At 35.3% G+C, this 27,416-nt stretch overlaps 1 protein-coding gene across 5 annotated transcripts in view; it reads right to left on the bottom strand.

The window, feature by feature from the left end:
- Positions 1–27,416, bottom strand: part of LOC123564244 (BAI1-associated protein 3-like) — a 408,668-nt gene that overhangs the window by 153,416 nt on the left and 227,836 nt on the right. For 4 of the 5 annotated variants that reach the window (XM_045357655.2, XM_045357656.2, XM_045357654.2 and 1 more), the window contains one exon: positions 3,990–4,077. In XM_045357655.2, the coding sequence (XP_045213590.2) occupies positions 3,990–4,077 (88 nt within the window). Of the gene's footprint in view, positions 1–3,989; positions 4,078–5,310; positions 5,844–27,416 lie in introns of those variants that run through there. The other variant, XM_045357657.2, reaches the window with a different exon arrangement.

Genomic DNA, 27,416 nt, shown 5'->3' on the forward strand with positions numbered 1-27,416 from the left:
ACCAATCATCCTATGAAGTTTCAACATTCTGGGTCGAGAGGTTCTCAAGTTACTGATTGGAAATGGTTTTCCATTTTTAGGCCCCTGTGACCTTGACCTTTAACAGAGTGACTCAAAATTGTTAGGGGTCATTTACTCTGCATGACCAATCATCCTATGAAGTTTCATCATTCTGGGTCAAGCGGTTTTCAAGTTACTGACTGGAAATAGTTTTCAATGTTGGGGCCCCTGTGACCTTGACCTTTAACAGAGTGACCCCAAAATCGTTAGGGGTCATCTACTCTTCATGACCAATCATCCTATGAAGTTTCAACATTCTGGGTCAAGTGGTACTCAAGTTACTGACTGGAAATGGTTTTCAATGTTGGGGCCCCTGTGACCTTGACCTTTAACAGAGTGACCCCAAAATAGTTAGGGGTCATCTACTCTTCATGAGCAATCATCCTATGAAGTTTCAACATTCTGGGTCAAGTGGTACTTAAGTTACTGACCGGAAATGGTTTTCAATGTTGGGGCCCCTGTGACCTTGACCTTTAACAGAGTGACCCCAAAATCGTTAGGGGTCATCTACTCTTCATGACCAATCATCCTATGAAGTTTCAATATTCTGGGTCAAGTGGTACTCAAGTTACTGACCGGAAATGGTTTTCAATGTTGGGGCCCCTGTGACCTTGACCTTTAACAGAGTGACCCCAAATTCGACAAGGGTCATCTACTTTGCATGTACAATCATCCTATGAAGTTTCAACATATGGGTCAAGTGGTTCTCTAGTTATTGATTGGAAATGGTTTTCAATGTTCAGGCCCCTGTGACCTTGACCTTTGACAGAGTGACCCCAAAATCAATAGGGGTCATCTACTCTTCATGACCAATCATCCTATGAAGTTTCAACATTCTGGGTCAAGTGGTTTTCTAGTTATTGATCGGAAATGGTTTTCAATGTTCAGGCCCCTGCGACCTTGACCTTTGACGGAGTGACCCCAAAATCTATGTGGGTCATCTACTCATCATGACCAATCATCCTATGAAGTTTCAACATTCTGGGTCAAGTGGTTCTCTAGTTATTGATCTGAAATGGTTTTCAATGTTCAGGCCCGTGACCTTGACCTTTGACGGAGTGACCCCAAAATCAATAGGGGTCATCTACTCTTCATGACCAATCATCCTATAAGTTTCAACATTCTGGGTCAAGTGGTTCTCTAGTTATTGATCGGAAATGGTTTTCAATGTTCAGGCCCCTGTGACCTTGACCTTTGACGGAGTGACCCCAAAAACAATAGGGGCCGTCTACTCCAGCAGCCCTACAACCCTATGAAGTTTGAAGGTTCTAGGTCAAATGGTTCTCCAGTTATTGCTCGGAAATAAAGTGTGACGTACGGACGGACAGATGTACAGATGGACAGGGCAAAAACAATATGTCTCCCCCAGAGGAAGAGGGGGTGGGGGAGACATAATTCTGTGACACCCCACTTTTACTTTCAAAGGTTAAATCTGATGACAAGCCATGCTTTCTAGGGTATGATCAATTAAATGCTTCAAAGGTGTAATATAAGATGGCAATCTGTCACTGCAGGCAAGCTGTGGAATCAGGAAATCAATTCATGAATCCTCCAAATTGTCAAACTGACAAGGATAAAAGCTTGCTGAATTGAAATTCAACTAATATTGAATGAAGGTATCACCTCATGCTTCACAGAATATTATAAAGAAAATCAGTATAATGTTTTAATAACAACATTTACTACATGGAAAGTTATTTTAACCCGGAGTCACTTATAATTTCAAACAATATATCAGTAAATCAGTTTATACAATAATGTAAATAAATTTTCATATCCTCTTTAATAGTACAACTGAGTGTACATGTAATTTTCAAAATAGAAAATTTAATGATATATTACTATAGTTTGTCACTGACCTCTGGGCTTACCCTTAAGAAAAGTTTATTTTGAACCCTTAGTAATTCCATTTGCACGCAAAACATGTGCACTGTGTGCAAGTAATATAGATGTCCTTTCATGACAGAATGCTACAAAGTACAGGTAGTGTTTTGACGACAAAAAAACTATTATATAAATGAACTATGTGCAAGTATATAGATTGTCTTTGATAACAGAAAGCTACTGAATAGTATGCAGGTTCATTGGCTTACGTATCGGCACCATTTTCCTGCTGAAAAGTATGCATATTTTCCCTGGTTCAGTATGAAATGAGCCATGCCATGAAAAAACCAACATAGTGGGTGTGCGACCAGCATGGATCCAGACCAGCCTGCGCATCCGCGCAGTCTGGTCAGGCTCCATGCTGTTCGCTAACAGTTTCTCCAATCCCAATAGGCTTTAAAAGCGAACAGCATGGAGCCTGACCAGACTGCGCGGATGCGCAGGCTGGTCTGGATCCATGCTGGTCGCAAAGCCACTATGTTGGTTTTCCCATGGCATGGCTCAAATAGGTTTAATAACCTCGGGCTACAACGCCAGTGATATGGGTTCGATTCTTGGTTGCAGTTTGTATCTGAACTAGTGTTCATGTATCGAGTGTTTTCAATTGGTAATCGGCCTAGACTGGATGTTTGGGAGGTAAATACAATATCTGCCATGGGCTCCACTGAAAAGAAGTTGTTCCTTTCATCCAAGGAGAGGACTTTTGTCACTACCCATGTTAACAAGTAATCTTATACTGTTAGAACGTTTCTATGCTAATAAATACACACACATTAATAAATGACTGACACACTACAAACAGTTTTATGAAGAGTGATACTTTAATAATTTAGTCATTCTTTGTTTAAATCTGTTTACACAGATATGTACTGCAATTTCAACTGAAAACATTACTACATAACTTACATATTATTATATTTGAATATCCACTGACACTTTTGCAACCAAACATTATATGCTCAAATAATTATTTCTATTATAGGCATCGCAAAGTATTAAATATAAATAAACACAAAATAGTTATTGTTCACTTATTGTGCATATATATGTGTAAGTATGTTCAGTTTAGTCTTTTTTCAGTATTTTTTCAGTCATATAAACAACAGTGTCGACTTGTAGCAGTCAGCACAATGCCCAACTTTGTAGTACTGCCTCACTTAAATAACACGTCATAGACACTTGACATGATACCTCACCCAGTCACATTATTCTGACACCAGGCTGACCAGTCCAAGAAGTATCCTCTTAATGCTGAGCCCCAAGTGAGGAAGCTACAAGTACCATTTTTTATGTCTCTGGTATGACTTGGCCTGTAGCAAACCCACAACCTACAACACTCGAAGCAGGTGCTCTACCACTAGGCTACTGAGTAGGACTGGGACGATTACTCGGTTAATCGGATCCGATTCGATTACTATGTAAAACCGGTTTCAATTTTGCAAAACCGCTAATCGCTCTCAAACAATAAACATCACGAATTGTACTTTATCTTTACATTTCTTTGACCATCACATACTATATGATAGACCCGCAGTATATTCGTCACATACTTATTCACAAATACATATCCGCTAAAACACATCAAAGAACACGTCAGGAAAGAAAACAGCATTTTAAATATGGGGGCCGATTAACCGGTTCGATTCGATTTCATACAAATGATTAACCAATTTCAAAATTTAGAAATCGTCCCAGCCCTACTACTGAGGCAGCATAATTATACGTGTATATTGTTTATGAAACATGTGCTTTGGTTGACAACTATAGCGTTCTGACACCTGTTATATGATCTTTGATAACAGAATGCATCAGAACTGTGTGCTGGTAATATAGTTCTTTGATGACAGGGACAGCTAGTGAAAGTTATGCAAGCAGTATAACATTCCCAGGAGAGACAAGGAACTAATAAAGTAAGGTGAAATAGCAAAAACAGGCTGCAAGTGGAGCTTGTGAAATAAATTTTTCCACTTTCTTGGTATTTTTACTCTTTCCCCAGAAAAAAACTGGTGGTTAGCATAGCAATCAGAATTTATAGAATCACCAACCTCATTAGTTGCTCTGAGACGTTTATTCTCCTGACGCCAAGATAAGGCTGTAAAATTCTCAAAAAAATTCCCGTCGGATTCTTGCACCCTGAAAATATACAAATTTAGACATATCATACCTAGGAAAATGGTCATTTTAATGCAGACAAAAGTTTAGAAAATACAAAATTACAGAAAGGAAGGATCAAATGTTTACAACAACTAATGAAACAATAAAACCTTGCAATGTGATTGACAGAACTTTCAGTCAAACACTATACAATGGTTTAGCAAATTTAATACAACAACAAGAAATTAATATTAACTAAAGTTGCTCCAATCTGTTTCAACAGAACTGCTAAATCATGGTTTCCACGCTTAATCTCAACAGTTTTGTTTTTACACCATATTACTTATACAACATGCTACCTGCAGTAAGAACTGCTGGTACATGAAAACAAGAACCAGATATATTTTCATCCTTGGATATTGAATAAAGTACTTTAACAAGCAAAAAGTTTCAGGTTTAAAGTATACACATCAAACTAGACATTGTTATCTATGCCTTATTTCAGCCACTCATTAACAATACTTTGTTATATATATATTATATATATAATTTGCCAATTAGATTTACTATGTTAGTCAAACATTACCTTATCATTTTAGAAATGTAACAGATTCATCTGCAACATTCAAAAGACATGTGAATTTAGCATATTTGGGAAACATGGAATGATGTCCTGTCAAAGCTCTAGAACAGACTCTGCCATTGTTACCTTGCCTCAGGTTACATTCTATGTTCCCAAAGCATCTTCTTATAGATTTTAATAATACCTATAACATGCCATAGGTATAAATCTAACCAACATGTTTTGTTTTTTCTTAGTACGGTATCCCTTCAAAGTACAATTTTTAAAACCATGATTTCTAATTCCGTAAAAAATAAAGCCTGAGATGGACTTGTACTGGTAAACAGACTCAACATTCTATAATTTGTTTTTGCACATATCTCATACCAATTTTCAATACATTGACTCATTTCTCAATGTCAAATATGCGCTGTGCATTATGAAGAGATTATAATTGCAACTCTGAATCTTTAAATAAACAAATTATTAATATCTCAGTGAGCCAATTTTGCAAATATCTTGTATCATTTTTATTCTTGTAGTCATTGTGGTATAAGAGCTTTAAATCAACAATGTGGTGTGTGGAAACAAATAAAAAGCAACAAATAACTTCAAAACAACAACAACAAGACAGTAGCAACAAATTAGGTAATCCATCATTCCCATTGCAGAAATTATAACACAAACTTCAAGTAATAATAGAAAATTACCCTTGAAAATTCATCTTTATAGGATTAATCTTCAATAATAAATCCTTTTAATGACAGAACTCTATTTCAACAAATATTCATGAGCACAATAAAGGAACCATTTCCATTCATGCCACAGTAAAATCCAATTGGAAAACTTTTCAGAAACATCGCTGCACTGTCCTATTACTTCTATCATTCAAATCATGACTTTAAAGCATTGACTACAGCTAACACTTTATTTAATACAGAAATATTGGAATTAAAACAGTGTCAACCTGGATGGATGAAATATTGATGAGAAGGTTCAATGGTTTTCAGCAGTACTGTATTATACCTGACCATATATCGTTCTGTTACCACAATCAATACATACTCTATAGATTACGAAAATACATTTCAATAGAGAAACACTTTTCCTAATTTATCACTTAAAAGTTACATGCTGTTTCACAGGAAAAGATTGTGAATAACTAACAATACTGTATCCCAAGTTTCATGAAAATTAGGTGATTTACTGAATTAAAAACAAAAACACTAAACACATAGGTCTGTAGCACAAACAGCAACTAACTGTGTCCCAGAAAACAATGCATAATAGAAGTGTATTTGAGTCCAATATATCAGCAATAAGAGCAGTTACAAGGATGGCTCCAAACCAATAATAATCGAGCCACTCTACCGTCACAGAGACAACAGGCTAGCAGATAGCTATCTTAGTTTCAACATGCTATCCCTAGTTTGGCATTAGCAGAATTTGTTCATGGATTAAAGAGGTTGTTTTAATCAGCTAACAGAAAAATATAATCTAGTTATAACACCTAACTAATTTACAGCACAATAACTTAAAGCATTAATGCTTACATTGTACTACCATGCAATAGGACATTACCGTCATCATAATGTCAATGTATTGTTGATACTGGACAATTAAAAAAGAGCTGTCCATAAGACAGCACGCTCGACTTTTCTAAGTGCTTTACTCTGAATTAGAGCTTTGCCAGTAAAAGGGGCTTAATTCAATCAAATATATAATCAGAGTTATGGGGACTGTTTCTCCTGGTGTAGACCTTGTTAGTAAATAACTATTTTAAGTTTCAAGTCAATAGCTTTGATAGTAACAGAAACATCTGACTTTATTAAAAACTTTAAACAACGGCAACACTGACGGCAACGCCAATGGCAAAGCTGATGCAGCCAGTGGGGCTAATGCAATAGGTCTACTTTTTCTTAGAAAAAGTCGAGCTAAAAATATAATAATGCATAGACATTCAATTTTTGGTTTTATAACCTATGATTTGGTTTTCTTTTTAATTTCAGAAGGCCATATTTGAAACTGTATTACATTCATTTGTATATTGTTTATGTGTTACAATGTACCTTCTTCAAATAAATATATATTCATTGCAGGGCTTCCGAATTTTGCCGTTTTCGGTTTTGGACCGATATTTGACTTTTCAGACAGATTCGTGAAGTGAAAAAACGAAAAAAACCGGTCCCATAAAAATGGAAAAAAAGTATAAATTTCGGTCTGATATCTCAAAACACGACCACCTGCCAAGCAGGAAATTGTTGGTCGCACCCTCAGATATTCAATAAACGTGTCAATCGGTCTGATTGTCACTTTGATAATCGGTCCGTAATTAGCACGTGACGCAATCAGCGCTCGCGCGGCACATCCTTTGCAGACAGCCGACTGCAATGTATTAAACATTTTTGACTGGTTTCCAAATGTTTCTGACTGGATCCAAATCATTTCGACGGGGATCCACTTCTTTTATTTAGAATCCGACGGATGGTTTATTTCAAAAGGTTATGTTTGATCACGGGTAAAAAACAAATGGTCACTGCATTTAATCATGTACATTATAGGTCTTTGATCTAAAGAGACATCACACTGAAAACCGATAAAAATATTTTTTATAATTACTTGATTTGAAAAAATTACATGATTCATTATGTCTCCCCCAGGAGACATATTGTTTTTGCCCTGTGTCCGTCCGTCCGTACGTCACACTTCATTTCCGAGCAATAACTGGAGAACCATTTGACCTAAAACCTTCAAACTTCATAGGATTGTAGGGCTGCTGGAGTAGACGACCCCTATTGTTTTTGGGGTCACTCCATCAAAGGTCAAGGTCACAGGGGCCTGAACATTGAAAACCATTTCCGATCAATAACTAGAGAACCACTTGACCCAGAATGTTGAAACTTCATAGGATGATTGGTCATGAAGAGTAGATGACCCCTATCAATTTTGGGGTCACTCCGTCAAAGGTCAAGGTCACAGGGGCCTGAACATTGAAAACCATTTCCGATCAATAACTAGAGAACCACTTGACCCAGAATGTTGAAACTTCATAGGATGATTGGTCATGAAGAGTAGATGACCCCTATCGATTTTGGGGTCACTCCGTCAAAGGTCAAGGTCACAGGGGCCTGAACATTGAAAACCATTTCCAATCAATAACTAGAGAACCACCTGACCCAGAATGTTGAAACTTGATAGGATGATTGGTCATAAAGAGTAGATGACCCTTATTGATTATGGGATCACTCTGTCAAAGGTCAAGGTCACAGGGGCCTGAACATTGAAAACCATTTCTGATCAATAACTAGAGAACCACTTGACCCAGAATGTTGAAACTACATAGGATGATTGTACATGCAAAGTAGATGACCCCTATCGATTTTGGGGTCACTCCATTAAAGGTCAAGGTCACAGGGGCCTGAACATTGAAAACCATTTCCGGTCAGTAGCTTGAGAACCACTTGACCCAGAATGTTGGAACTTAATAGGATGATCTGTCATGCAGAGTTGATGATCCCTAACGATTTTGGGGTCACTCTGTGAAAGGTCAAGGTCAAAGGGGCCCTGACATTGAAAACCATTTCCGGTCAGTAACTTGAGAACCACTTGACCCAGAATGATGAAACTTCATAGGATGATTGTTCATGCAGAGTAAATGACCCTTATTGTTTTTGGGGTCACTCCGTTAAAGGTCAAGGTCACAGGGGCCTGAACATTGATAACCAGTTCCGATCAATAACTTGAGAACCACTTGACCCAGAATGTTGAAACTTCATAGGATGATTAAACATGCAGAGTAGATGACCCCTATTGATTTTGGGGTCAGTCTATTAAAGGTCAAGGTCACAGTGGCCTGTTCATGTAAAATCATTTTTTGGAAATAACTTGAGAACCACTTGACCTACAATGCTGAAACTTAATAGGATGATTGGACATGCAGAGTAGATGACCCCTATCTATTTTGAGGTCACTTGATCAAAGGTCAAGGTCACAAGAGCCTGAACAGTGACTTGAGAACCACTAGGCCACGAGTGTTGAAATTTAGCGGGATGACTGGACATGCCAAGTAGATGATCCCTATTGCAGCCAACCATCAGTGTCTCTGACTTTCGCTCCTGACCCCTACTGACTTCTTGCCTATAGCATTTTGCATTGGGGGAGACATGCGCTTTTTTACAAAAGCATTTTCTAGTTTGTTGGGGCTCCAGTTGAAACAAGTGCAGAAAATCGTCTTTGAAATCCGATTGTACAAAAAAGAAAAAAAAAAAATGGACTGGCAAACATGAATGATAAAGAAAACCGGAGTGGCGCTGTTTATCAAATTGGTCTTTTAAAAAACGTTTCAAAATGAAATTTTGTTTACATCAGAAGAGAACATATAACTTTATAAAATTTAGTTGCTTATTGAAGTACAACGTAAGTGAAATGAAATATCCGTGGCCAACCCGCGTGACCTTTTGGTACTATACATGCGGGAAATTCGATCTCAGCATTCACATAACGTACACATTCGGTCCACGGCAGAGTATTCTTAAAATACTGAGGCTGTTTAGCAGAGAATATGTGTCGTGTAATTCACTTTGAGGCATTGTATTTTATAGAATTCCGACAAAGAATGAGGAAACATCACAAAGTATCTGCCGTGTATACGGTACCGAAGTCACGTGCGTTGGCTTTTAGACTAGTTACGTACACGGTGTCAATGCCGGCAATTTCATCCTTGCAGGAAAAAAAATTGAAATTTAAACAAAGTTACGATCACACATAACACTGAATAGCTGTCTTCATTGTATGGTAACTCGCAGTGACCGGTAACTCAGTTTTAATGCATGACATGCTTATTTCTTTACTCTATCACATTTTACAAAATACGTAATATTGGGAATGCGGTGGGTGGGGTAGCGCCGATGTCAGGATTTTTGTTTCGTACCGATTGAGTTATCAAAATTTCCGGAGCCCTGATTCATTGTTATTATTATCTTAATTATCAACTTTGGGATTTTTTATATTTAGAAACAGTTAAAGTGGAATTATACGCATTTTTCAAGTAAAAATACAACACAAATAGATATGTGTGTAAAAAGGGTGGAGGAAATTATTGTTTTTAACCCAGTATACCAAACTCTTCCTGTTACCATTACGAAATAATAACTTTTTAAATATGACTTTTTTTATTTTTGACTGGGGCAGTCTTTTTAAGAAAAGTCAAACTGCTTGCAGGAGTTGCTTCCCTTCAACCTCAGAAATCTCTACTTATAGGTAAGGGAGATCATTGCGTACAAGACTGAAGAAATGAACTATTTTTTATAAGTCCGATTTCTTCATTTCTAAAGCATCACTTTCAAATACTTATGGGGCATTATTGTTAATTAAACACATTTAAATGCACAGCAACCGAAAACTTGCTTTTATAAAACATTCACCAAAAACACACTACGTGCTGTAAGATGCGCAGAATGCCACTTTAAGTGCAGGTCTCCTCACAGTATCATTTCAACAGACCAAGAAAATACTGCACATGCCTTTCTTATAAAAACACTTAAATAGGAAAGTGCCAGTGACTGCACAATACCAATTAGTATTAAGTCCAATCCTATATGTAAGAGACCAGTCAGTCATTATATTATTTATCATAAATGGGGCATGCATGACCATGACCTGCTTTTAAAAGGTTTTTCAACTTTTGGCTTTGGCAGCTCCCTTATCCACCAAAGAAACAAAGAGACCAAGTTTGGTGAGGACCCAGCACATAATTTATGAGAAGAAGCCATTTAAATAATTTTCTTGTCAAGAGGAAGTACCTGTAAAAAAACTGGAGAAAGATCCATTCAATGATACTTTGAAACAAGTTTAGTGGAGATCTATCTATCGGTTCATGAGAAATCATTTTAAAAGTTTTTCCATTTACAGCTCTGAATTCCTGCCCCCTCCCCCAACCCCAAACCCCAAACTAACTGGATTATGAGAAGTTTTTCTGTTTCTAGCTCTGGTGGCAATCAACCATTTAAACAAATGTAAGAAAGGTTTATAAAGGGATTCCTCTAACCAAGTGTAGCGAAGAAACAGGAAATTGATTCATCAAGGTCATGAAGGATTTCTGCAACACCTTAGTGCAGTTTAGTGTCCATCTAAAATATTTATGACCAAATTTGGTGAAGATCTGTCAAGCAGTTCATGAGAAGTCAATAAAATAAAACTTCCCTATTTTTAGTTCTGGCAGTCCCTAAATGCAGTCCATCAGAACCAAATGAACAACCTTGAGACAGTTTCATGCCGGGATGCAGTAAAGTTCAGTGTGATTTTGACCAGTAGTTTCAGACCAGAAAATTTTATGAAAGATGAAAGAATATGCACACCTGACCATCCGCATGCACTTCCAGATCACCATGAACCTCTTATAACTACGGTCAATATATTTCCCCAAGCAATATACATCATTATATAAAATTGATGCTGTTTGTTCTGACATTAACTGTTTAATCTATAAACTGATCCCATATGAGACATAAACAAGCAGAAGTTATGACAGAATGCCAGTTAAATACTTGTATAACTATCAATATTGTAAAAACATTTTTTCTTTGTGAAGTAGGTGCAGAAAAAGGACCCTTATGTTGTTTCCCAATGCAGTTACCACAACACCCTACTCAGAAGTAATTTAAAACTTTGTCTCTATGATCTTCAGTACAGAAAATCAATCAGCCAAAACAAATATTTCAAAGTTACAGGAATACACAAGTAGACTTGTTTCAAGAAAGTACTTAGTGGTCCCCTTGAAGTATTGTAAGAGTTTATTACATATTCTGCCACACTGTCTAGTATGATGGATACTTATAACATTCTGAAAAAGTTCTCCCCCTTTAAAAATGAATGTCACTTGTAAAGAAATAAAAATAAACAATTGCTGAAAACTACATTCCACCTAGTTATGTGAAAATCAGCACTGGGACATCATTGCAAATGCATCAAAACAAAGATATGTAACAGTTCTTTGAAAATGGTGTTTTTAAGGGCATTGAACTGTCTGAAAGTGTAGCCCCTTTATGCACTCGTTTTCCGGAATTCAATGTATATATCAGTATACTGACAATTGTTTTGAAGAGAAATGTACATGTTTTATAAGCTGATCAATATTCATTTTAAACAACCCTTTCTTTCTATGATTAGTCTTGTTTGAATTTTTTTCTCCAAATGGTCAGAGACATACAATTAAAAAAAAGTACAGGAAACTTACTGGGAATGAGGTAAGTGTATACCTGGTAATAAGGTAACGTCTGGCGTTCTAATTGGTCAGTCATGTAAACAACCCAAGAAGTGATTATTTTTTTAAAAATTGTGATTTTTTACTGCATTTACAGTATTTCATTATACATTTTGACAAAATTTGCTACATTTTATGTGTATTGAAAAATCGTGTATTGCCAACGATGTAAACAGGGGGTCAACTTATTCACACAAAAATTAATTGAATTAAGTATCACTATTCATATGTTTTTCATCCGATATTTTGGTAGAACTAAGATAAGTCTTAAAAAAACATATAATTAGATATACATGTTTCGATTTATGGAAGGCCACACACGCCATAATGTTATAATGTAAGTCCATGGGAAAACAATTGGTGGTCTCTAACCAAATGTCAGGCCAAGCTGCATCTCTCAGTCTGTCTAATGTGTGTCCTCTATAATAACTCTGGCATGCATGTAATAATTTCTTAAAACCTTGGCACAAATATATCCCATCACAGCCATATGCGCATGGTTCACACCGATTGCCCAAATGTCAAGGTCACACTCGTAATTAATCACCGCCCTCTGCATGGCAGCGATGTAGCCTGTATCTTGTGACCATGCACTTCTGTGACTGAAATTACATCAAATTCTGATGACTGATCTTTCCTATTATTTCCTCATATTCCTTTATGTAAGTCTTTTATTAACTGCCTTATATTTCTTTTATTTACAATATCATATTTTCATTGTCACATTTTAATAATTTCTCCTACCAGCTGAAGAATCCTAAAGCATATCAAATATAGTCGCCCGTTTCTACCAGTGACTAAAAATATCTACTGAGTTTCAATCCAGTATCTGCATTAGTTTTGGAGATAGTAACTTACATGTATGCAAAACTTTAACCACGATTTTTACATATAAAAGGGGGTATAATCTGGCCATAATGCATGTCAGAATTATGCAATTTGATGCTATCACCTACTTTCATAACAATGAAGACACAATATGAAGTTTCAATTCAACAACTGCATTAGTTTTTGAGATTGCAACTTACATGCAAAACTTTTTTTAAGTCCAAAAGGGGGCATAATTATGTCATAGTTACGGAACTTGGCCAAGTGAGGTTGGTTATTGATCTAGAAAAAGAAAAAGAAGTTTCAAATCAATATGCCTTTAAATGATAGCTATATGTACTTGCATGCAAAACTTTAACCAAGGTGTGACACCAATGCCGAAGCCGACACCAAGCAGCCTTTCGCTGAGTGGCTGCTTTTTAATTTCTGACATGTGCAGCCACTGCAGTTTGACCGTCACAATATAAAACAAACTGTATGCGTCGGATTAGTTTGACTAGACACCAATATGAGTAGAATAGCTAGAAACGGCATCAGTTAAGTCATGAATGGTATGTACCACAGGTGGCAGTAACGTACCTAGGATACAGTATGGGTCCATGAGCCATATGCACTTAAATTTATTACAATTATAATGTTTTCTTAGGAAAACAAGAGTGCCAGAATGTCACAATATACGCCCGTCACAGCAAATTTCTTTACTCTAGCACCTGTATTTGCAAATGGAATTTTAATTTTGTGGTTGTTTAGTAATCATTGTAAGTCTTTTGTTTTTCTAAGTCCACAAAAAAACTCCTTACCAGGTAGAGATACCTTAAAATACACCTAAAATTTGAAAGTAACATCTATGTTGTACCACAGAAAAGTGGTCTTGGTTTTTCCCTACGGTCAATTATAAAAAAGTTACAATATAAGTTATTTATAGTAACAACTAAGGGAAGGTAATCTTAACAAAAAAAAAAAAAAAATCCAAAAAAACAATTGTAACAAAAATCTTAACCAGGTAAAGATTGGTCAAAATACACCTCATAATTGGATGTAGCATGCATGTTGTACTACAGAAAAGTGGTCTCGATTTTTCCCTACGACTAGTAATGAAAAAGTTACAATATAAGCTATTTATAGTAACAACAAAGGGAAGTAATTCTAAAAAGGGAACTGCGCATGACACTTCGTCTCATGATGGTGTATAATTGTGCCAAGTTACATCAAAATCACTCCATGCAAGAAGAAGAAATGCTTCGGACAAAGTCATTCTTGTATCTGACCTTTGGCCTCTAAGTGTGACCTTGACCTTAGACCTAGGGACCTGGTTCTTGCGCATGACACTCCGTCTCGTGGTGGTGAACATTTGTGCCAAGTTATATCAAAATCCCTCTATGCATGAAGAAGAAATGCTCCGGACAAGGTTTTCATTCTTGTATCCTTTGACCTCTAAGTGTGACCTTGACCTTAGACCTAGGGACTTGGTTCTTGCGCATGACACTCCACCTCGTGATGGTGAACATTTGTGCCATGTTATATCAAAATCCCTCCATGCATGAAGAAGATATGCTCCGGACAAAGTTTTCTTTCTTGTGTCCTTTGACCTCTAAGTGTGACCTTGACCTTAGACCTAAGGACCTGGTTCATGCGCAGGACACTCCGCCTCATGATGATGAACAACTGTGCCAACTTTCATCAAAATCCCTCCATGCATGAAGAAGATATGCTCTAGACAAAGTCATTCTTGAATTTGACCTTTGACCTCTAAGTGTGACCTTGACCTTAGACCTAGGGACCTGGTTCTTGCGCATGACACCCCGTCTCATGATGGTGAACAACTGTGCCAAGTTTCATCAAAATCCCTCCATGCATGTAGAAGATATGCTCCGGACAAAGTCTGTGGACGCCGCCCGCCCGCCCGCCAGGGGCGTTCACATAATACGTCCCGTTTTTCAAACGGGCATATAAAAATGACAAAAAGCCGTTTTGAAAAAAAATTTGCACCTGTGACAATGAGCCATGAGAGGTTTTCCATCTATAGATAACGTGTACGTGTATATGTCAAAGTAAACCTATATATTGTTCAACTTGGGAATATGTTCTATACCTTCACCGTTTTTTGTTGTTGTTGTTTCTACCCATAATTCCCTGAACTGCTGCCGTGGTTCACGCAGTAAATAATTTTCAGGAAGACATTTGATAAAATTAAATTGCTTATAAACGATCCGGCACCGCATTACCGTTATAGATATGTGAAAAAGAAAACAAATTATTCTATCGTATTCTAACGAGTTAAAAATTAGTGGTATAAATGGAATCGGTGTTATTCGGGTTTCTTCATGTAACGAGTTTATGGATGATTCAAGCGGCTCACTTTTTTGTTTCCAATATTGAATAATAATGTACATTTACAGCATTGTTTGAATAATAAAATCATCACCAATTTATTCTTTTTTAATGTAGAAAAGCCAATAATTTCAAAAATGTCAAAGTAAAACGAATTTAGACACACTGCCATAACAAAATTTATTTATATACATAATTTTATCACCATACTTACTCCAATAGTTAGTGTACATGCTTCAGAAGCGCGAGGTCCGGAGTTCGAAGCTCGTCAGATGCTTCTAATATATATATATATTTTTTTTGTTTTAGGCCCAATTTTATTTGTTTATTGATATTGATCACAATTTTTGCAAATATTGGAACAGAAATCAATAATGTGTATAATTTACCAATGTTCTGCCTGTAAATTTTGAACAAAAATTCAAAAAGCATATGTTGCTTATCTCCCCTCCCTTCCACAGTATTTCACATGCATTGCAACTACTTTCTCAAAAAATTCAATTCATGGACTAGAGTTTTAACACTTGGAAAAAAATGTTGGCTATAAACTTGAGAGGCCCCAACTACGATCCTATGGTGGCATAGAGGGGACATAGGAAATATTTTATTTATCACATGCGCACGTGTTAGCTAACACATGCGCACATGATAAATAAAATATTTCTTATGTGAACGTGATAGCTATCACTTGCGAACGTGATAAATAAAATATTTCCTATACGAACGTAATAGGTATCACGTGCGAACATGTTAGCTACCACTTGCAAACGTGATAGCTTACACGTGCGCAGGTGTTAATTAACACGTCCACACGTGGAAGCTAACACAGGCACACGTGATGAATAAAATATTTCCTATGTCACCTCTATGCCACCTTCCAATCCCTATCGAACTAAGAAATTAACCTTTAATCATATTCAAAAAAAGGCCCCAGACTGTTAGGTGTTCGGTAAATTAAATTGGATTTCTTGAATTTCGACCAAGAGTGTTTGTGTTATGGATAAAAGTCTGGTCAAGAACTTTTTTAAATGAATTTGAAATAATCATTTTACATGTAAATGGTATTTGTCATTCTCACATACAAGAGGTTTACCATAGCTGTATTAGTGGGCCAAAATTTGTCCTAAAAGAGTGTCATTTGACAATAATGGCATTTAAAAGAATTGCAATAGTCAGTGTTTAGGATAACAGAATTATGTAAGTTCCGGTAACTATACTACTTTTGTTTTTGTCTTTTTTAAAAACTATTTGTATCAAATAAACTGAAAAGAAACTGTGCATTCCCGGATTCCTAAGAAAACATTATAATTGTAATAAATTTAAGTGCATATGGCTCATGGACCCATACTGTATCCTAGGTACATTACTGCCACCTGTGGGCTATGTATGCATTTTGGGACTAGATTCTGAGTACCCAAATATCTCTATTATCTTTAACTCATGAACACTATTTTCCATTGTCTGTCTAGTCTTCACACATTTGAAGAAATTGATCCACGTTCATTTAAACAAAACATTTTCCTTTGTTCATAAGTTTTATAACAAGAGCAAAACCGTCAGGCTTACTCAGTATACTCCTTTCTCATGGTACTGGGGCTTCCATGATACCAGTGTAAACAGTTTTCTTGCGAGACTTTTATGTATGCCCTGCCTACTGGATGACGACATACTTAGCAGAGTAAACCAGAAGCCGCTCTTCCGTATCACAAATGTCAGGGTCACTGGTGCTTTATTATATAATGGTCTATCATTTAAAAAAGATTTTAATGTATATTCTCACAATGTGTTCTTTTTGTGTTGAAAAAAAAAACTTTTGAAATTTGTCTGAAATCTTTGACTGTAAACTTACCTGAAGTATTAAGAAATATTAATATCATTGTGTATCAGGCTTTCCATAGTTGACACTTTTTTATGATTACATCAGTATCATGCACCTGTCAATATTTTGCCCGCCCAGGGGGGTGGCGGGCCGACCCGGGGGAATTTGACATTTCAAAAATTTTGTTGTCTAAATCCCCACCCTAGGGACAACCTTTTTTGTCTAAATCCCACCCTAGAGCCTGGTTGGTACATCAAATGTTTGTCAAATTCCTGCCTGTCGGGAATGGTCTTCTGTCTAAAGTCCCGTGTATGCCCGCCGCTCCCCCGGGCGGGCAAAATATTGACAGGTGCATCATGGGAAACAACTTTGACTTGTCAGATTTCAACATGGCATCATACTCGTCGGGAATTAATAAACAATAACCAGATAATTAAAGTTTTCAATTCATTATAATAATGAGGAATGATGTAGGAAGCAGCAAAGAAATAAAAAACTGAGGTGAATTGTTTTCTTTAGTTTTGTTCGTTTTGAGCATGTTAAGTACCCCGGTAGACCTATCATGAGAAACAAGGCTACTGTCAAAACTGAAAATATCAGAAAGAACAATTTATGCAGAAAGAAGAAAGAATCCTATGACTAGATTTTCCCGTCAGATAGGCAGCGCCTAATTTCATATTATTTTTAGCAGTTTACCCTGTTCATCTCGTTCAAATAAATTATTTACACAATGTCTTGTTGTTTTTTTTTCAGCGTCTGCAGATGGCTTCTATACTTCTAAGGGAAGTAATTCTATCGTGGCGTTCATTGCAAATGGCAACAATTTCACTAAGGTAAGTAATTTTGCTAGGTTAACTCAAAGAAGTATATATTTATTTTATAGCTCTTTGGTTAACTACAGGACCGGTAATTATATAGGTGTTATTTCTATTTATATTTTAAGTTCATGTTACAAAAAATATAACGTGTTGTGTATGAGTTTTGTATGGAAGCACGGTATAGGCCTACCTGGTATCATACCATGTAACTTAGAGAGTCAAAAAATCATGTAAACATTGATAAATTCTATTCTGTTGTGTTTTTTTCTGTGATAATCACCGAATTGCCATTTATTCTACGAGTACTAGAAGCAGGAATATTACTCTAAATGTTAAAATATCTCTAGAATTTCAATCCAGTATCTGCATTAGTTTTAAAGATAGTAGATCTAACTTGCATGCAAAACGTTAACCAGAAGTTTTAAGTCCAAATGAATAGGGCATAATTTGGCAAAAATGCATGTCAGAGTTATGGGACTTGATGCTATCACATAGTTTTATAACCCCGAAGACACATGTGAAGTTTCAACTTAATATCTGCTAGAAACTTACATGTAAAACTTTAACTTTTTTAAGTCTAAGAAGGGGCATGACATGTCCAAAATACATGTCAGAGTTATGGGAGATGACCCAGTGTGTTTGGAAATTGACCTGGAAAAAGAAAAAAATAAGATTCAAAGCTATATGCCTTTAGATGATAGCCTATCTAAAATGAAGAGTACTAGTAGAAAATCAAAGCACTGAAAGTGCTGACAGCAAGGGGTTCATTGACGATCCTGGATGTCAGTTGGACAAATGTATACACTCAGTAATACCAGCATATTAAGTACCGCCATTAAAGTCAGATACATTCAAAAACTTTCTGTTTTGTTGCTTTCGTGCCAGATTTCAACAGACTTTCAGTAAGAACCAGTAGAGTGTGAGTCACGACTCGTGACAATTTTCTCACATGAACAGGTCAATGGCGAAGTGTACGTCATTGGAGTGAGTAACAGAGATGGGTTCTGCAGAGCTGAACGCAGCTGAAGGAGATATCAATATCTCACAGTTTTGTACGTCAAATTGTCAGACAATGCATATAACTGATCTTAGAGAATTGCTATATATTGCTGTTTTAGATATCTCGGATGGTCAGAAAGGGTCGAGGAGAGACCAGGTGAGACCTAGGAATGGGTCTCGTAGATATTAAGTTAGGTTTTAAATTTGACACTTGTTAAAACTTAAGAAGTTACAAAATGAATTATGAAAGTTATGTACGAAATATTCTACTGTGTAAATAAACATCAAAAACGTTCAGACTCGTGCTGTACTACGTTATAACTTTAGTCCATAATGTCTAACTGTTGACTGTTGACAATTATTACCGCTGATGCGCAAGACCATGACTAAGACATGATCACTCGTAATTACAAACTTACAGGAAAATCAGATTAACATAAAAGCTATCCGACAAAATCAACCGTTATACTTACTGTGCACTAATAACAACGAGGAGATGACTACTCAATAATCAAAATCTCGACAACTTGCTTCCAGTGGCTTGTCAAAATAGTGGAGAAACTTCTGAAGAGGAATCCCGGAGCATTGTTTTCGTAGGGATTTTTTTACAAATCCGAAACTTGCACCGAAAAACAAATGACCCATATCGGCTTATTTGTTATATATATAGTATTAATTTTTACTAATTGTATAATCATTTCAAAACAATAACTCTATTTTCTTATTTATTCTATCACTAGGGGCAAGATTATAAATATTTTTTTATAAGTCGGGATGGAAATTGATTTCATTTGTAGTCTTTTCCACTACAAATGACTGACCTAAATCATATGTATATTTTTAAGCATGTGACCAGACGAAAATAATGATGGGAAGAAAAGTGTCTCATAACCGTTTACTTTTTCCGCAAATTTGAGCTGAATCCGGATGGATTGATGACCGTTTCTATATTTTCTTACTTCCGTTACCTCATGTAAGATTTTAGACCCGGTCGCCTACACGGAGCTAGGAAATTCGATTTAAGCATTTATTCATTTATTTTACACAATAATTACTCCATAAATAACCAGTTGAAACCTTTAAAATATATCTCTCTATTCTATTTAAAAAAAAAACGTACACGGGCCAAATGCGAAACTGTCCCCAACCAATTACAAGCGTACAGATTGCTTAGACTCCTATTTCAGCCGTAAACAAATTACGTCCGTAAGACAAGGGAAGTAACACAGTCTAACATATTTCTGTATCAATACCATGATCCATCTAAAAATAGTCAGACTTTCCTAAAGAGAAATGTAGCACAATACAAACTGCTCATAGAAATTTGTCTTAATCCTCAAAAGCAAAGAACTTGACTTGCGTATCGCCAATTAACAAGCATAACATATTAAACCTACAACTATAAAGGTTTAAAAAATACACAATTGATAAGCGCAGATAATTCCAGCGAAAGCATCTAATTCCATTTGATTGAAGGGATAACGCATGTTTTTTCCATTCTCATCCATCAGATGTTCGTCAAAATCCCGAGAACCATCCGGGGAACCACGGTAGACCTCTGCTATGCGAGAATGATTTTTTCGTGTTATAACATCTGCAGAATCCTTCGGGATTGGTTGGTGCTCTCGCACGTTTTCTCTCCTGTTAAAACACCCCCGAAAACTGACAATAACAGCAGTCATACCCAACTTTTTTCTTCTTAGGCGTCTTATCAAGCTATCCGCAGCGGGGTGCGAGAACAGCCGCGGCAGAGACTTTCTGATATCAGACAACCCTCTGATTTACATTGAAATATAGAAGGATTAAATTTTGTTTTGACCATTCTTCTTTCCTGCTTTGATATTTAAATTTATCACTGTTCCTACCATAAAATTCATTTTCTTATCTTTCCACTGGTGTATTTTTTATTAATGTAACACTATTTCTTCTTGCTTCCAATTTCATTTGAAATCAACCATAGTATTTCCCTATGTAACCTATATAAAATGCAAGCAAACCACGTCTTTCGCTAACTTTAAAGGACATTTAATACTCTTTCTCCTCTGAAACAAATTTTATCACTGTTATGACGTGAAAGTATAACAAACAAAGATAATGATGATATAAAAATATTTAAAGTAATTCAATAGCATCTTGCTTCCATTTGCATTTAAAAACGGCTAAAATTGCATTTTAGCCACTCTGCCCAAAATGTCCGAGTTATTCTGTTAGCTGATAAGAGTCTCTGCCTTGCCTGAAGTATTCCGTAGTAGAGGCAAAGATGTTAGAATTATCTTAGCTGGAATACAATTGTATAGTTTTAAGTTTTTTGACTGATTGTTTGAAAAATAAAAGATAAAATATTGCCTTTATCACATTTTGCGTTACATATCGTTTATTTTATGTAAAAAAAAAACTGGTGTCAAATATTACTGTGTATTGCGATCAATGTCAAAGCCACGTGTCATTGTTGCGGTCAAAAATGTAAATTGTCGCAACCACGTGTCATTAAAATATTCGGGGTCTTAAAATGTAACAGATTGTTACATGTGAAATGTCAATAATCACAGTTTATAGTTTTGTAAATTTTACATCCGCGCTACACTGTGACTGAAGAATTATCGGTTGCACTTTTGTAAAAGTGAAATAAATGAGATATTAGTGCCTGCGAAATAAAAATAGTATAACTTTGAGATTCAGTTTAGAAAATATAAAAAAAAATCAGAATTCTTATCGGCCTGTACAGAGTTTCGCTTCCATAGTTATTCATCAGAATCAGATTAATGCATAACAGAATAAATCACAGCTATATGAAAATAAGACTGTATTATTTTTATTGTTATTACTATAAATAAATATGAATGTGTTTTTTTTTTTTAAACTTTTGTCTGGCTTTTTATAGTAGAAATCAATTTTATCTCAGTCTCTTATAATTCATATATGAATGACATTGTACATTGTATTATTGTTTCTTTAACCTATGTTGTATATTGATGTACTGTACAGTGAAGAGACTATCATAAATAAATAAATAAAAATAAAAAAAAAAATTACTAGTATATGTATGACAAGACTGCTATATGATATAATTGACTGATGAATAAGTTTAGCACTCCTGGAAGTATATAAAATATGCTACTGGCACATAGATTCGAGTACTTAATTTTATTATCAGGTTTACGAAGCTTACAGTTGAACAAATAATTGTCTAAACTATTCTAAGTCTAAATGAGAACGATGGACTGATATGATATATCTTTTAACTTGATATCTTTTAATTTAAAATGGATTTTAGTATTACATTAATATTGCTTTTAAAATAAAAAAGCATATAGCAGGTTTGGCTTTTTGCTTGGATTCACTAAGCGTGTAATGTTTTTCTGATTAATAGCAAAGTGTTAAGTATAGTAGCTGTCAGCATGATCATACCATAAAACTTCTGTAAACACAGCAGGTATCCGCGCCTGTACATGTATAAGGGTCAGTTATAAAAAGAAAAATTTTATGATGAAAAGAAATGAAAAAAAATTAACTAGATTTTAAATAAATCATCATATTTCTATACTAAAAATCTATCCTATAACGTTGACTTTTCGGAATTTTTTATGAAAACTTTTGATCACAGAAATGCGAATTTACATAACTGCATGCCGTGTGCGCTATCCATACTGATATACAACCAGATGTTCTGTTGCGCAACATATTATAACTTAACTAACTAAGCAAATGCAAATGAGATAGCGGTCAGATAAACCTAAAAAATTAGTACTTAATTATTAGACTGGTGTCTTAAATTGTCATTTCTTTCTGTACTGTTACATATTGTAAATACATGTGTTTTTAATTGCTGCAAGTAAAACTTTCCACAATGTCAGACTGCCTTAGTTCATTTCATAGCTTGTACTCAAAAAAAACTTTCATTTAATAACCAGGCATCTCCGCATCGAAAGAAAGCCTAGAAGCAAAACGTTATTGTAACACTAAATGTTACAAATCGAGTTTTAAAAGCTGTTGATGAATCAAAATTATCTTATCTGGATACCTATAATTCACAATTTGAATGTTTTCAATTAAAATTTCATTCGCATATTACTGCTGAAAATGACTTTTATGATTTTAATTTATATGACTATATTTACATCATAGCTATGTTTTAATGAGGTTGGTTATTGATTCTGTTCATATTTGAGGTGATCGTGAAAATATTTTATCCAATAAATTCTTGCATTAAATATACGGACTCCCATTCCGTCCTTTCTATTCTTTTATGGATGATAATGACAACACTGTTTATTAGTGAGCATTCTCGCATACCAGAGCTCTACCATGGTTCTCCGGTTCGTGTCGGGTACCATGTCGAACATCTGATGAATCAGAATGATTGGTGATAAGATACGTTACCTTACGGGTAGATAAGGGGAGAAACTCGCATATCTAATATGTCTTATCAACGGTAAATACAGGGTATTGTCCCTTGATGAAAGAAGACTTTAGTTTAACATGTTTATGATAGAATAATCGATAAGTTCGTAGATAAGCATTGTCCCATACAGTTCACGCGTGATAGGCATGATTCCATTCGTTGAAGGTCGCTTTCGCGTAGGAATTAAGACATTTTTTTTAATTCTGTAAATAAAATATTTTAACAGCGAATTTATCTTGGGTGATTTCTATTGTACAAGTAATATCACTTCGCTGATATCAAAAATGCTTACCGCTGCTATGAAAAGGCTCTATCAAACCGAGCCTGCAACATTTTCTTTTTTGTCGTGTTGAACGATCTGTGGAGTGTCCACTTTTTCTATTTCTTTTTGTTAACCAGGGACTACTTTCTTCATGCGAATTTGGCGGTCCAAATCTTAAGGCTTTAATCGAGTGTCTTCAGATTTAGCCTAACAGAAGCAAGTGTCTTTGACGAGACCATTGCTAAAAATGGCCGAGTGATACGAGAATAAATGGCCGTTTGGTGATAATCATTAAAAATGATATGCATTTGAAATCAGTGCGTTAAAATTTTGTAGATTAATCAAGAATATTTCTACGAGTTCTCACGCTTTTACTTGCAAATATACTTGCTTGACAAAATGCTATGTTTTACTTATAACTTTGTTATAAAACCCTCATGTTTTAGGAAGCTTAATTTCGGAATTTTATGGAGGAATCCACACTTTCATTTTAGAACTGCTTTATGCTTTAATACGACAGAAGCCAACCTGACAGTCTGTAAGTGATGGATACGTATATAATGTTGCATAGATACATTTTCTGCGACAAAAAAAACATATAAAGCCGGATTTTAACGTGTTAAAAGAGATGACCGTGTGCTGATGCTGTGGCAGATGTTTTACATTAATATTCAATAATGATTGTTTAAAATGACCAATGGCAGTTCGAGCAGGAGAATTTACCTGAGTACATACATGTGCAGTAAGCATATATAGTATGCATTTACAAAATGCCAAAACATTAAAACACAAAACTATTCACGTCAAACGACGTCTACTAGTACCTCACAAGGAAGAAGATGAACAGAACAAATAAAGAGCATAACATACATGTAGACGAAATACTCCATGTATACAACATCCATGTATATAAATACACCATATGATTGTATATGTCGCTGAACAGCCTTAGTTCGCCCCATCTATTTTCACGACTCATCGGTCACTATAAATGATGAACTCCTACATCATGTAATCATTCTGATCATCTCAATACGATACATTTAAAAGATATATCAAAATGTAGATGAAAAGAAAATGGTTTTTGACATTTTCGCTGGCTCGAAGATGGATATAATTTTTACTAGATTTTATGTTTTCTGAATATCTATGTTTTTATAATGTATGGACTATTCATTTCAGTTTGAAAGTTTAAATATTGAATATGTATATGTGTATTATGTAGTCTGCACGTTTGAAAGAAAATATATTCTAAAATATAGAATTTTCTTAAATCGCTTCATTATATGAGAAGGAAATTCAGCCTGTAAAAATGATAAGGTCTTGTGCTAGACATTTTGTTAGACCGATTTGAAAATATTCGTCCTTTAGATTTACATATAAAAATCACACATTTTGTGGCATTTTTGCGTGTAAAAAAATGTTCCACAGTGTAGAATTTGACACAATTTTAAACGTAGGAACATCAGTGATACATCAATAGTTGCGTTCGAGAATGTAATGAGAAAAGGTACTAAGACGATGCATTTTAATGTTATGAAAATTATGATACCTTTGGGGTATTTTTTGTTGTTTGTTAAAAGCTAAAACTTCACTAAAACTTCACTAAAACTTCATTTTTTTTTGCACATGAATTCATAAAACATTGTTACTGAAATGCAGTACTTAAACAGTTAGGAATAACACTTAAGCCAGCAGTCATGTCCACAGCAATCTCACGAATTAAAAAAAAGAGAGAAAAAAAAAAAAGATAACAGAATGCATGAAATGCAGTAGAGTAGTAAAGAATTCAAACATAATTCTTTTGTCAGAAGAGGTAATGTTCCGTGACATCAATCTGCATTTACGGTGTCTGAATAAAAACGTTAGATGTTTCTGCTAATGGCAAAAAAATATATATTGGGAAAAATTCTATCAAATCACAGTAAGAAGAATTTCCTCAGTTGACTGGCCTTTCTCGCATAACCAGAGGACTATCATGGTTCCCTAGTTGTCTCTGAATTTTGACGGATGAGAATGTAGTTGACGTGCCGTTGCGTTCTTACAAAATTAAACAACAACAAAAGACATTCGCTTTATATATATTATTATTCCTTCTCTTGAGAAGGAATATTATAGTTCAATAAGTCACTCTTGACTGAGCTACTGATACCGAAAGCTGTTGTCATTACAAAGTGGCCAATAAAACTCCGTGACCTTAGAAATAACCTCTGACGTTAGACTATTATTTTCTAATTGAGGCGACTCTCTGACTGAACGCATTCCGTGGATTACATATAACTAAACCCGAGGATGTTATTTCCTCCTCTTGAGGAATATAACATACATTCAGTCGACCAGATAGACATATATCAGCAAATTTAAATGTAAACAACTAAATATTATCGTTACCTTGAAATGCATAGTTAATATATGAAAACAAACCCCATTGCGAGCCTCTAACTTATTCACGCATCGAATCGTAAATGATTAACCAGGTCAATGTCTTATTGCCGTATTTACTCTACTGAAAGTGGTAACAGATTTAATTTGTTGTTGGATTTAACAATTTATGTAAAATAACTAGCGTAAATACTAACTTGATTTTTTTTGGCTGTATAAAACAGACATTGCAACCAAAATTTTACAAGATGATCATTTTATATTTATATAGATATGCCCTAGAAGGAACTTTTGCTATGCTTTAACCTGTTGTTCGTGTTATTCAACCTGGCGGGGCGGAGTTAATTTCTGACTTGTGCAAATAATTGAAATCTCATAAAACGTGCAAAATAGGTAGAGCAATATATCTGTAGATGGCCACTGAATAAGAAATCAGGTTGCCGAATATACTACATATCCTGCGTAGTAATGCAGTGGACCGTCGCGAAACCCCGCCTCGCCAGGTCAATCAAAACGCACAATATCAGCAATATCTTTACAATATAACTGCTAAATTGAAAAAAGTAACGATAGAACAACCAAATCATTGAAGATTGTGTGGACAAAAATGCCATAAAACATTAGAATTCGTAACATTGTACTGCTATATAGACTTCATGTATATTTAGTCAACTAAGTTTTAAGCTTATACTAGCTGCATCACTCTAATCTACTATCGTGTCCAAACAGATTAAGGAAACACACGAAAAATAATGTTTTTCATGTTATTTTATACACACAGTTGTTTCATGTCTGCGGTAGTCTCCTATATTAAAAATACGTGCGTTTGCACTTTGCCTCAACTTAACGGGTTCATCGTGTACATTATAAACATGAAAACCTATATTTTAGCAGTAAAAAAGTGTGATAAAAGGACTTGTTCTTTACAAAATTGTGCAAAAACGAAATGATTAGGATATATTTACTTCGGACTTCTTTCGACTACACAGCATAGACAGAGCTGTATTGCACTCACCAATACGTTGGCATCGGCGTCCTGATTTGTATAAGTTTTATATTTGAGGTTGCAGCTTAATATCCACTTAAAGATAAAGATTGAAACTTTAAACATTTGAACTGACCTGCAATGTACAAGTTCCATAACTGTTTTTTTTTTTTTTTTTTGTTTTTTTTTTGCATTTTATCAAAGGTATGAGCCTTTTCCACCTAAGCAATTTTTGGTGATTTTTTCTAAGTAAGATAGTATCTCAGCAATCACATTTTGGGGAAGGGATTTTAACTTAACGTTTTCGTTCACTTTGATGAAATGAAGTGTACTGGTCCCATAAATTTATTTTGCCTTTCACAAGTTATGCCTCGTTTTCAAGTCTGCAATCTTGTTGGTGTTATTTGTCATCTCATTACGCGTTTTTAGACAGAAAAGTTCCACGACTCAGAATTTTTGCCTTTTTTACTTGTTCATGTCTGTGTTTACATTATTTCATAACTTCTCTAGTGACGACTTTTGATTACCTGGGCGCTGCTGTTCTCCGTCAGCTGTTGTTCTTTTGTATCCGAATTACAGGCTTATTCCTAGACCAAATGGTCCCTGTTTTGGTTCCCTTTTCTCCTTTAGACCTTCGACTTTAGTACGCAAATTTGCTTCAAGGTATTATACGTTATCTTACGTCCAGTTAAGATTTTTTTTTCAGTAATACGATTTATGTTTTTTAAT

This window comes from Mercenaria mercenaria, chromosome 2 (assembly GCF_021730395.1).
Source record: "Mercenaria mercenaria strain notata chromosome 2, MADL_Memer_1, whole genome shotgun sequence".
NCBI classification, from domain to species: Eukaryota; Metazoa; Mollusca; class Bivalvia; order Venerida; family Veneridae; genus Mercenaria; species Mercenaria mercenaria.